The sequence below is a fragment of the Adiantum capillus-veneris genome, chromosome 13 (assembly GCF_014529385.1).
Source record: "Adiantum capillus-veneris isolate H3 chromosome 13, ASM1452938v2, whole genome shotgun sequence".
Lineage (NCBI taxonomy): Eukaryota > Viridiplantae > Streptophyta > Polypodiopsida > Polypodiales > Pteridaceae > Adiantum > Adiantum capillus-veneris.
In genome coordinates, this window is record NC_140943.1 from 132,995,778 (window position 1) to 133,008,296 (window position 12,519).

Sequence of the window (12,519 nt, forward strand, 5' to 3'; positions counted from 1 at the left end):
CAACAGGCAACTTCTCAGCAGTACCCCCCAGCACCCCCAGCGTTTTTGGATTCTATCCTCGCCGGGCCAGTTCCCACCATTGGCGCTTCCTCATTTGCAGTCATTGCCATCACCCTCAGCACCCTAGCATTAGCAGATTGTTGCCATCGCCAGGAATTCATCAGCATTAGCGTTTTTGCTATTTCAGCCTACTAGCGTTTTTGGCAAGGGGAGCGTTTTTGACTCTCAGCCTTTACCGCATCAGACCACAGCATTTTCAGCCCTATGGACAGCAGCAGATCAGCCCCAAGTTGGTTGCAAATGTTCCCTCATTTTCAGCCATAAAAACGCAGCCAAAACAGTCGTTTTCAGCCACTGAAACAGTCCCGAAATTCAGCGATTAGAAGATCTCAGATTTCAGCCATCAAGTCGTCATCGTCATCACCGTCGTCGTCATTGGCATAGTCCAAGTTGCATCAGTCCATTGCATACGCATTGTACACCTGTGTGCAATCAAAGTAGACCACTCTCGCCGACGAGAGTGGGGCCTTCGGAGGAGGGTGTTACAACCTCTCGGTGTCGTATCTCTTCTCTCTCCTTCTCTCAGTCTCATTCACTTGCACGCACAATATCCACTCACTTTGTTCGTGATCATAGCACTCTCCATAAAGACGGAAGGCTCTCTCCTTCCCTAAGAACTAAAAGGAACCTTGAGCAATAAAGATCACTAATCTTGAGAAAATACAACATTCATTCCACTGCACCTGACATTGGTATCAGAGCTTTGGAAGTGTTCTGCATTACTCAAGGAAAGAACCACAAGAATTTTTTTTGCTTGTTGCGATCGCACGAACCCAAGTTTACTTGGGCGTGACGATTCCTAATCGTGTTTTGTTGAAGAGTGACAGGAATCCCAAGAAAGAAGGGCTTGTCCAGCCTCCCCTTGTGTCTCTTTTCACTCATTGAGAGCGGACCGTGCACTCCGGCCAATCGACGTGAGGTGGGAAAAAGCAACCTTGGTGTGAGCGCAAGGCCGCCAAGGGGTGTGTCCGTAGGAAAGGGTAGAACTCGGGTGAAGAGAAGAGCCTTCTCCAACACGATTTGCAAGCGAAAGAAAACCTCAAGACCCTCAAGAACTCAAGAACCTCAAGAACCCAAGACCCTCAAGACTCAAGAACCTCAAGAACCCAAGTTCCTCGTGAGCTTAAGAACCCAAGATCATAGTGCATGGTCGTCACCCGAAGCGGAATGGATACTTCGCATACAGGTGATGAGCATGAGAGAGGCGACGAAGACTCGTCCCCACCCGGAGATGATTTCTTCAACCCTCCCCCTTCGCCATCTACGCCACCAAGTGCACCAAACCCTATGGAGGAAATGGTCAAGCAGATGATGGCCATGATGGATAGACAAGAAGCAAGTCGCCTTGCTCAGGACCGTGAGCGCCTTGCTCAGAAACGTGAGCGCATTGCTCTTGCCGCAAAACAAGAAGAAAATCGACTTGCTTTCGAACACGAGCATGATGAACGAGAAGCTCAAAGGGAGATTCGTCATCAAGAATTTATTTCCCACATCCTAGCTTCGAAGACCGAACCACCCAAAGATTGTGGAAGTTCGTCAGAAAAGTTGACTTTTAGTAAGTATGACGGTAAGATGGATGCTACAGTTATTCATTCTTGGTTGCATCAATTTAATGCTTAGTTTGCGACAACTAAGAAGACAGGAAATAGCAAAGTTTCGACGGTAGTTATGTACCTTGCCGGTGATGCCATCAATTGGTACCACGCATGGCAAGAGGCACAGCTAGCCGCGCACCTAGAGGCAGCCGACGATTTCACGCCTCTCTCTTTTAGTTGGGCTGATTTCCAAGACAAGCTCAAGGCACGGTTTATGCCACCTCAGTACCTTGCATGATTGAAGGACGATTGGCGAGCTCTCAAGCAAAATGGTATGCCGGTTATGTCTTTTTCTAATCGTGTTTTGCAGCTAGGTACCCAATTACGCATGTCGGATGATGAGCGCAAAGAGGCTTTTTTCTTTGGATTGGACGAGTATATCAAGTACGATGTCGAGGTATTCGATCCAATCGATCTCAACAAGGCGGTAGCGATTGCTCTCGCATAGGAGATGAAGCACAACAAGGGAAAGCCTAAGGAGAACAAGACTTCCACAAGTACCTCACAGACTTCTCAGAACCCTCAGAACGGTAAGAATGATAACTCTTCTAACCAATCTTCCAACAGTATCTCATCAAAGAATTCTTCCAATGAATCTAAGGGTAAGGCTAACACAACTCCTAAACCTAAGCTTACTCCAGATGAAAAGGTAGCACAAGGAATTGTAGGAGGATACATCACGTCGGAAGAACAAAGCACTTATTCTAATGAAGGTCGTTTTCATTGTCACATTAAGGGTCACATAAAAAGAACATGTCCTAAGCTTGAATCGAATGAATCTAAAGAACCCACAGCACCCACTACATCAGTCAATGCAATGAATGATAACACGATTGTGCCCAAAGTTTCTCAGGACCCTCCCATTGATGATTCTCTCATTAAATGTTATGGTCGTACATCGGGGCACCGTTTTGTCATATTGTTTGACCCAGGTAGTATGCATGATGTGATCAGTTCCTCTCTTGTTGAGAGAGCCCGCCTCGAAGTTAGTCCCAGATATCCTATCGAGGTCTCTGGCTTTCGTCCCGGTATGGACGCTCTCATCACGGAGGAATGCCTTGATGTGTTGTTTGCAATTCAACAGACCGCCTTCACTAGAAGATTTGTTGTTTCTCCTCTATCAGGATGTGATATGATTTTAGGCATTCGATGGTTTCGTGATAATGACGCTCTCATGAAATTTACGGCTAACACTATAACTCTCAATGCCGACAGTGATTCTCCTATTGTCATTCATGGAGAGGACATTGCTCCTTCTCCATCTCTCATTGCTAATATGCAGGACAAGGTTGAAAGGATTCGGGATAAGGAGATTCTTTCAATCTCTTTTTCTCCACAGCATGATACACATGATTTGCATGATTATGAGAAGCATGATGATTTGAAGGATAATGATTTGCATGATGATTTGGATGACAATGACAAGCATGACGATTTGCATGATCAAGATGTGATTTCTCACAAGCATGATGAGTTGCATGAAGAAGATGTGATTGTTCACAAGAATGATGTATTAGTTGATGGTTTTTCTAGCGAAGCTAACCTCGTTGTAGATTCGATCAATCACCAAGAATCAATCTTGGCTTTCGAGTTGAGGTCCACAGATCCTCCACAAGAAGATTCGATAGATCCAGAAGAAGTGATCTTGGCTCTCGAGCCTTGGTCCAAAGAACCCTCACAAGAAGTATTATGTGTTCGCATGATTGATACGCACGCATTGTTCGAGTGTTTCATTCGTGATCGTTTCCTGTATTTTAGTCAGCATCATTATGTGATCCCTTTTCCTAGGCATGACATTGTATGTTGAGCACGTTTCTCTCATGGATGAGCACGAATGTATGCGGATTTTTCGTGAAAAGCTGAAAAGTATGTATGTCAGGAAGTCACATTCCATGTCTCTTCCTTGGCATGACACAGTTTCCGAATGTGCACATGATAGTATGAGCACCAAACATGGGCATTTCCATTGTGATTTTCCACAGTTGATTGATTTCGATCAAGCAGAAAAGATTCGAGCGCATTGTTTGCATGTGTTTGATGAACGGGTTGTCACTCCGTCTCTATGTTCATCTACATTGCATACACAGTCTTTAGCGAAGACAAGATTTTTTTCCTTCACTTTACATGGAATGGGTATGTTCATGGTTTTGTGTTGGAGATGGTTTCAGGAATTTTCAGCTATGGAGATTCTTGAAGACGAAAGAAGCAGGATACTCGACGAAGTTGACGCATCGAAAGAGCCACAGAAGACTTTGAGTCGCTTTCGGCGTGGCCCAAAGAAGCAAGCGTTGCAGACCTTTATGAAGTTCAAGTACCGCACGACCCACACATCAGAGTGGGCCGGCGAAGAGTCCCTCCCAGGATTCCGGATGCTGTTGGTGATCTCCCTCGACGCCATACAGTTCGGTACCCGTACCTCACTTTGAAAAGGAGGGGATGTCACGTGACACATCCGAACCCTATGTGTCCGTGGACAAGCTATACCACATCAGGGTTCAGTCAGTGCAATCAAGTCTAGATTAGCAGTGATCTGGCACTTTTGTGAGTCTATTTGTAGACCATGCATGTCTAGTCACTTAGCATAGATGCATATCCTCCGGTTACACACAGTATGATCATCGGAATTCACATCAAAATCCATTAGCATCAGTTAGGGGAATTTTCCAGTGCATTTAGCCTATTTTTCTATTTTTGGTTATTTTCACTTATTATTTTTAAGTGACTTTCCAACAAAAGTAGGTAGGGCAATTTTGCTAAGTTAATATATAAGCAAACCCAAGTTAGCACTTTCTGGCAGAAGAGGCAGCGGGAGCTTCCTGCTCAACAGGCAACTTCTCAGCAATACCCCCCTAGCAATACCCCAGCGTTTTTGGATTCCATCCTCGCCGGGCCAGTTCCCACCATTGGCGCTTCCTCATTTGCAGTCATCACCATCACCCTCAGCACCCTATCGTTAGCAGATTGTTGCCATCGCCAGGAATTCATCAGCATTAGCGTTTTTGCTATTTCAGCCTACTAGCGTTTTTGGCTCCACAAGCCTAGTGTTTTTGGCAAGGGGCAGATCCAGCCAGCGTTTTTGTCTCTCAGCCTTTACTGCATCAGACCACAGCATTTTCAGCCCTATGGACAGTAGCAGATCAGCCCCAAGTTGGTTGCAGATGTTCCCTCATTTTCAGCCATAAAAACGCAGCCAAAACAGCCGTTTTCAGCCACCAAAACAGTCCCGAAATTCAGCGATTAGAAGATCTCAGATTTCAGTCATCAAGTCATCGTCATCATCACCGTCGTCTTCATCGGCATAGTCCAAGTTGCATCAGTCCGTTGCGTACGTATTGTACACCTTTGTGCAATCAAAGTAGACCACTCTCGCCGACGAGAGTGGGGCCTTCGGAGGAGGGTTTTACAACCTCTCGGTGTCGTATCTCTTCTCTCTCCTTCTCTCAGTCTCATTCACTTGCACGCACAATATCCACTCACTTTGTTCGTGATCATAGCACTCTCCATAAAGACGGAAGGCTCTCTCCTTCCCTAAGAACTAAAAGGAACCTTGAGCAATAAAGATCACTAATCTTGAGAAAATACAACATTCATTCCGCTGCACCTTACATCCCACCTTTGATCTCCCATATGTATGTTGTTGATATGGACATAGCGTGGTTCCGCTTTGTTATGCGTGTTCAATGTGTTATCCAGGATTCTGACAGGGTTTATTTGTCACACTTAAGGGAACAAGTTACTCAAAATATTCTTCTCTTACTGACACTCAAATGACTGAGTTGTTTTTTGCTCGCGCTATGTTACGGCACAATGATGAGAGAAAATTGGCCAAATGGCAGACTTGAGCTCATCAACAGGCTTTTGCAGATAAAGGATGTGCTTCTAAAGAATTTTTCCAGCATTTGCATCACTCCAGGCGGTCTCAAGCTATACGGAGAGTTAAATTACCGTTAGGGGAGTGGACCTCCACTTTTCGAGAGCTAGCACTCGCCCTACACTCTCATTATGGCAAGATTTTTGAGGCCCCTTCTTTTCCCACGAGAGAAGTTTGCTAAGCGCGTCACAAGTTTCTATCGCATGTTACTCCCATTTTCTCGATGCGACAGGCTCAAGACTTGGAAGCTGTTTCCACTAAGTCGGAATTGTATGCCAGCTTGCTTGATTTGGGTCGATGGAGAGCTCCTGGTTGGGATGGTCTCTCTGTGGAATTTTTCTTGTCTTTCTGGGATTATTTGAAGTTGGCTCTGTTGTCCATGATGAATACAGCTTGGGAACAGCAGGAACTCCCCTCCTCTTGGCTTGCTCAAGCTAATACCTAAGCATGCATTGTGTGAAGGATTCTCTCATTGGCGGCCTATTACAATCATACCTGTGGTATATAAATTAATGGCAAAAATGCTAGCTAACCGACTCAAGTTCTTTCTGCATGAAGGCTTGCATCAATCTCAATACGGCTTCATTCCACGACGTCAAATTATAGATAACCTCGCGAATGTCATCATTGGTATGGAATATACAAAATATACTCGACAGGATGTCTTGGTCATGCAGGTTGACATTGAAAAGGCATTTGATACTATTCTTTGGGATTATATTGCGGATACCATGCAACATTTGGGATTTGGGCCTAGGCTATCTCGTGTAGTGTTTTTCTTGTATGCACACAGCACTTCTGCAGGCTTGCTGGATGGATCTCTTACAGAATCTTGGCCTTTGGGACGGTCGGTAAGGCAGGGTTGCCCTCTAAGTGCTTTGCTTTATGCGATCGCTACTCACCCCTTGTTTATGTATTTGGATTCCTTGACTTCCACTGGTAGGCTTCATGGCCTGACTTTACCTTCTGGACGGCAGTTTGCTGGTCAGGCCTATGCGGATGACTCTTTGTTTATGCCTCGCAATCACTATGATGATGTACAACAAATTATGCATACTCTTCACTTGTTTGGATTGGCAGCAGGTCTCAAAGTTAACTTTTTGTAAATCCAAGCTATTGCCTCTGACAGAGTGTGATTGGCATAAGATATTGTGGCCTAGAGAGATTGTTCCTCCACATGTTCTGGTTCGCCATTTGGGTTATTTGCTGGGTCGGAATGTATCGGCTATGCAGAAATTGGATTGGGTGCTCCAACGTCTGCATTTAAAGTTGAATTACTGGAAGCTGTCCACGTGGCCACTTCATGTGCGTCTCAAGATTGTCCAATGCATCCTTGTGGCTTATGCGCAGTTTTACTTGCCTTTGTTATCCCGGCTTCGGTTGCGCTTGCAGTCCCTCATGTCCAATATTTTAGAGCATTTTTGGCGGACCTCGTCTAGCAAGAAGGGTCTTCGGCTTCTATCTATGGACAAGCTCTGTTCTCCCAAGCGGCTTGGAGGGTTAAATATTTTGGACTTGTGATGTCATCTTTTCGCTCAGAAAGCTATGTTGTTGCCAGTTTTGGTGGAGCAACAGCAACCCTGGGCTCTCATAGTCACACATTTGTGTACGCACATTGTCACCCCATCTTTCGGGCATTGGAAACCGACTTATTGGGATGTTGTTTTTGGGAAGCTTGATGGACACATTCCTGGATGTCCCTTTACTTCTTCTCTCATTATTGATTGGAAGGTTGTCACTTCGCATTTGGCTTGGAATGGTCGACAATCCTCTGTGGGTAACTCTCTTTGTTTGGAGAGTGCATTGGAACAGGGCCTTCGCTTCGACTTTGGTTCAATGGTCTCCTCGCCAAGCATATTTTCTTTCCCAAAAAGGAATCTGTCAGGTACATCAGGTGCTTGATGACACGGATTATGTTCTTTCGTCCGCCGATGCAGTGTCCCGCTTTCAGTTGGATCCTCACTATTCTCCTCTCTGGCGGGAAATTCAAAGGATGCTTGCTACTCATTCACCCATTCCTCCTTTGGATGTGGACTCTCGCTTCTCTTATTGGAATCTGGCTGCTACTAGATTGGATTGCATCTCAGCTGGCAGTGTATATGCCATCCTTCAATCTGATGTATGGATTGTGCATCATGGTAATTAGCTGTTGTTGCTTTCCGAGTCATCCTTGTGGTGGCAACACACATTGTCTCGCATTTGGCAGAGTCATCTACCTTTGAAGGAACGTGTTTTCTTGTGGCGCTGCTTGGTGGGAGCTCTACCTATTGGCAGTGTGTTACATGCTCGGCATATTGCGCCTTCCCGCTGTCCCAGATGCCTTGAAGCTGAGGAGACTGTGCCACACTTACTGTGGTGTTGTCGCCACTCTAGAGCCTTCATTCAGAAAGTGTCGACTGCTCTTCGGCTGCGTTTTCCTTCGGGCTCTTTTTACAAACGCTTTTGGCTTTTTGGGGTGCTCCAGTCACCGCAATCTCAGTTTGCTGTGTTCTTCACCTGGGTCAGATTTTGGACTTTGTGGGCCATCTGGCACCATAGGATCTCCATAATGTTCCAAGGCACTTACGTTGACCCCTTTCCCTATTTCAAATTATCTCTTGGTCAAGCGCTGCATTTTGCTTATGACGCTGGAGACATCGCTCTTGATACCTACAGGATTTACTTTGACTGTTTCTAGCCTTCGGAGCCTCATAGTGCTCCGCTTTTTGTATCCCTTTCTTTTCGTGGGTTTTCCTCGCTTTGAGGTTTCCGACTTGTAAATTAATCAAAGCAGATTTACAAAAAAAAAAAAAGATTGTTTGGTGCTCTTATCAGCACCCTGTATCTCTACCATGTGAGTGCTAATACTTAAAGATTAATTAGAAGATTACACACAGATTCTGAGAGACTGAACACAGGTAGTCTAACGATCTGTATATTGATGATGTTTTGTGACATTACGTAGGTGCTGTAGGTGTGTACTGTTACAATGAGAGGTGCTGTGTCAATTCAATTCAACACTTATTTAGTTTAAAATATTATTATAATTACTCCAACACTACTCACCAATTTAAATCTGATCTGCAGGTGCAAGAGCTAAAGAACGCACCTCGAGCTTCCCCCCACAAGCGGCAAAAGCCTTGTTGCTTCTGTGCCGATAAGAACATCATACAAAAAGGGGCAGCAGAAGCCAATTTTGCTCAACAGCAGCATCTCATTGCCTCTGACAATATTGTGTCTCCGGATTCATTTTGCACACCGCCTCCTTTGTCACGGAGTAGTGCACGTTCCAGCCCGATCAGCTACGGGCATCTCTTCACCCCTCGTCGCAGCTCACGACCTTCAAGTCATGTAGTAATCTGCCCCTCAATTCTGTACATTGTCGCATTTAGCATGAGTATTTGCATACATGCACTCTACTCTTCACTCCCAAAAAAACCAATCATACACATTCACTCATTAATCTAAATTGTAAGTCTGAATTTGTGCCTATGCACGTCAATGCAATGTGCTCAGTACTTCCAGATTGTCTACGCGTATCAATGTGAATGCTAAATGACAAAATGCACATTGATGCGAGGTGCTCAGTATGTCCAAATTGCGTCTACTTGCATCAATTTGAGTGCTTGAATGACACCTTCCAACATCAAGCAAAATTGTGGTTTTCCTTTTGGATTTTTGTACAACTCCAGGATTATGGACATATGATTCATAGTGCATTCACGCTGGTTTTAGTGTGCTTGTGCGCTTGTGTGCACGGTACTGAAATATTTGAGATACGCTAATCAGAATGCCAACCATATAAATGCAGGTTTCTCACAAGCTATTTGAAGAAAGTCCAGCAAACCAGGATGGGCTGATGCTGGCAGTGGACAAATTTCTTGCGGCAGGCGACTTTTTTCCACCAAGTTGACTAGATGTTACGACATTATAGTTTACAGGAGAGAGTGCAAGAGTCATGGATCATTGAGAGGAGCTGCAAAAATTTGTAAGCGGATTCGACAATAGATCTGACATCCACATCTTGACCAAGCTTTTTGTGCCGTGTATCTACCACAAGAGACCCTTGCTCATCATATCACATTGCCTTCTCATTATGGTTATCACATGATACCATTACAAAAAACCTTTTAAGTGAAAGCAAACCAGTACTTGTAAAATTTGACCATCTACATTGGTGAACAATAATTCATATCCCATACCACTCATCAAAGAGGTGAGATAGTCAAATGGTAACTTTATGTTCCAACATGCCTACCCCCCAGCATTCACACTAGTGGGTGCGGTGCCATCATGTCATTTTTCCCTAAATAGGTTGAAAGAAAATTGAACAGCTAGATGTTGACAAATCCGAACACAATTATGCGGCTTTACTTATTTCTTTGTGTTTAATGATATCAAGAGTAAAATACACCCTCTGTCATTTTTGCACTATGCTCATGCCTACAAGACTCTTCGTAACCTTGCCTAATCGTAGTCCTCTTATGTGTCTGTCTTGAGCAACAGCCATACTCATCCTTCACCAAAGCACCACTAAGTATAAGATATGTTTTTGCAACAGCCCCTGACTAGCAATAGCTCCGTGAATTCTGTTAGCAGCCATGTCCACATCTTGCCCAATCCCACATGCCTTCAAGACCCCAGGATAGGTGACTGCATCTTCAAATAGGCCTCCGCTTCGCATTTGCAGAAAACCCCCCAGAGTGTCTCTGTCACAGCCGTGTTGCACACAGAAAGTTGATCAAAAACAATTTGTGCATTTGTGAGTGCACTCTCATTTGGCAGACACACTGAACAATTCATCTGTAGTAACCCACTACTACCAACTTCTTGTGCTTGCGTGAGAAGTGAAAGGCACACTTGTTATACATAGTCACCAAAGCACCGCCAAGCACTACATGTTTCTCCAACATGAATTCTCTCACCCATGTCAATGTTTCTGCAATCCCAGAAGACTTACGTTTGGAGAAAAGCCTCAATTTGAATCTGCTGAAAACAGCCCACAGCTTCCTTGCCACAGCCATGTTGCGCACAGGAAGCTGATCAACAACTTTTTGTGCTTTTGTGAGTGCACCGCCTTGGCAGACATACTGACCAATTCTTCTGCAGTAACCCGCTTCTTGTGCATTTGGGACTGGAGGCTCAGCAAGAACTTTTTGCTAAGCTTCGTTTTGCCACACTCATGTTGGGCATATCGTGTAATCAACGTGCTCCATGAGACAGCATCCTGGACAGGAAGAGACCCTCAATTTGCAACTGCAGAAACCTCTCGTGTGGGCATATCCTGCAAAACTCTCGTGTTGGGCATATCCTGCAAACAATGCTGTTCAAGAGAAGACATTGACAAGAAGCTCGTCAAGAACTTTTCAAAATCCACTAAAGCATTACCAAGCAAAACATGTTTCTCCAACAGCCCGACTAGCAATCTCATCGTGGATTCTCTCACCCTCGTCCACAATATCCCGAGCAATGCCTCAAACCCTCAAGGTGCCCGCATCAGTGATTGCTTTTGGAGAAATGCCTATATGGAGAAGACATTCTGGTATGGAAGCTCACAAAAAACTTTTTGTGCTTTTTAGAAGGCACCAAATTGGGCATACATACTGAGCAATCTGTTCCCTAAGTACACAGCACCGCAAAACAAGACATGTTTTTCCAACAGCCCCCGAGCAATCTCATCGCGAATTCTCTTGCCAATGTAAATGTCTCACGTAACGTCACAAGCATTCAAGGTGCAAGCATAGGTGATTGCATCTGAAGAGAAGCCTTTACTCCGCACTTGCTCAAAGCAGCCAGAGCTTCTATGTCATTCCCCAATCTAGCAGTTCCTTGAATTGTCTTTGTCTTCTATCCACAAGCTTGCAAATCCGCATCCTTTTTGGCAACAAGCATTTCCTAGCTTAGTTTCTCAGCAGCTGCTTGCATTGCCCTGCTCATTTGTACCATGTCTTTGTGTGCTGCATGTATTTGCTTGCTCATCTGAATGGCCCTATGAGCGGTTTGAACCCTCAAGCTCAAATCCTTTGCACTCCTTTCATCAGCCACCTCAGTGGCCTGGTGAAACTTACAGTGAGCGCTTCTTTGCTCAAAGGTGTGTGACAAAGTCGTCCATTGGAACTCAGAACTTTGGTCATTCGACTTCAGATGGCAAAGTACCGTGCCTGCAAAGTCACAGTATTATCAATAGAGCTTACCTCGTTTCTCAACGATTGCCAGGGAAGCTGGCTTGTCTTTAAAAAAAAAACCAGAAGGGCGAGTGAAGTTGATTAGTAAGAATCAAAATTACAAAAATGGCGTAGAGACAGCCATCCTACCAAGCCTCTCAAGGTAAAGACCAGTCGGCCCGTAGGTGGAACAAGCCATTCGCAGCCAATGAGCACTTAAAGGGAACCTGACAGTGCAGCAAGTCCCAAAGCAAACGTCAACCAGCTACTTGAACAAGACGACTAGTGTGTGATTCTTGAGTGGAAAAGGATTCTCCTTCTCCTGCGTATGCTGAACGGAGTTCAATCCCTCCAGACCAAAGAGTGTGCATGCGTTTCCGTGAAACAATAGTCCCTTAGTGGACTTAAATTACCTTTCCATCTCCTAAGCGCCTGTTGGTGGTGGACTGGCTACCACTTTTACCCATGCTCAAGTTTATGCCCAAAGATAAGAGGCCCTTCTAAAGCCATGTGACCTCATAAAAGCATCAAACTTTTGATATCACTACTTTGAACCTTGTTTTAAACCATAAAGCGTTTTCTTGAGTTTGCATACAAGCTCCTCCTTGTTAGGTTGTTCAAAACTGTCATGTTGCTTTGTGTAAATATCCTCTTCAAAAATCTCTATGAAGAAAGGATGTCTTCACATCTCTATGAAGAAAGGTTGTCTTCACATCCATTTGGACCAGATCCATATCCTCAATGGCTACTAAGTCAAGCACTATGCGTAGTAGAGTCATTTTAACCACGAGCGAAAAAACTTCGTCAAAATCAACTCCCTTCTACTGCTTGAATCCCTTAGCAACCAATT

General features: G+C 44.6%; 2 protein-coding genes across 3 annotated transcripts in view; one reads left to right on the plus strand and one right to left on the minus strand.

Annotated features, from left to right (window-relative positions):
• Positions 1 to 9,705, plus strand: part of LOC147444900 (uncharacterized) — a 30,168-nt gene extending 20,463 nt beyond the window's left edge. The window contains exons 2-3 of one of the 2 annotated variants that reach the window (XM_086527411.1): positions 8,593 to 8,856; positions 9,317 to 9,705. In XM_086527411.1, coding sequence (XP_086383537.1) covers positions 8,593 to 8,856; positions 9,317 to 9,418 — 366 coding nt within the window. In that variant the 3' untranslated portion in view covers positions 9,419 to 9,705. Of the gene's footprint in view, positions 1 to 8,592 lie in introns of both variants that reach the window. The other variant, XM_086527410.1, reaches the window with a different exon arrangement.
• Positions 9,706 to 9,846: 141 nt separating this feature from the next.
• LOC147444901 (uncharacterized) lies at positions 9,847 to 12,123 on the minus strand. Its single transcript, XM_086527412.1, has 2 exons — positions 11,820 to 12,123; positions 9,847 to 11,666 (listed from the first exon to the last, which is right to left on the minus strand). Exons 1-2 carry the CDS (start codon positions 11,866 to 11,868, stop codon positions 11,401 to 11,403), a joined length of 315 nt encoding a protein of 104 aa, XP_086383538.1. The 5' UTR covers positions 11,869 to 12,123; the 3' UTR covers positions 9,847 to 11,400.
• Positions 12,124 to 12,519: the final 396 nt, after the last annotated feature.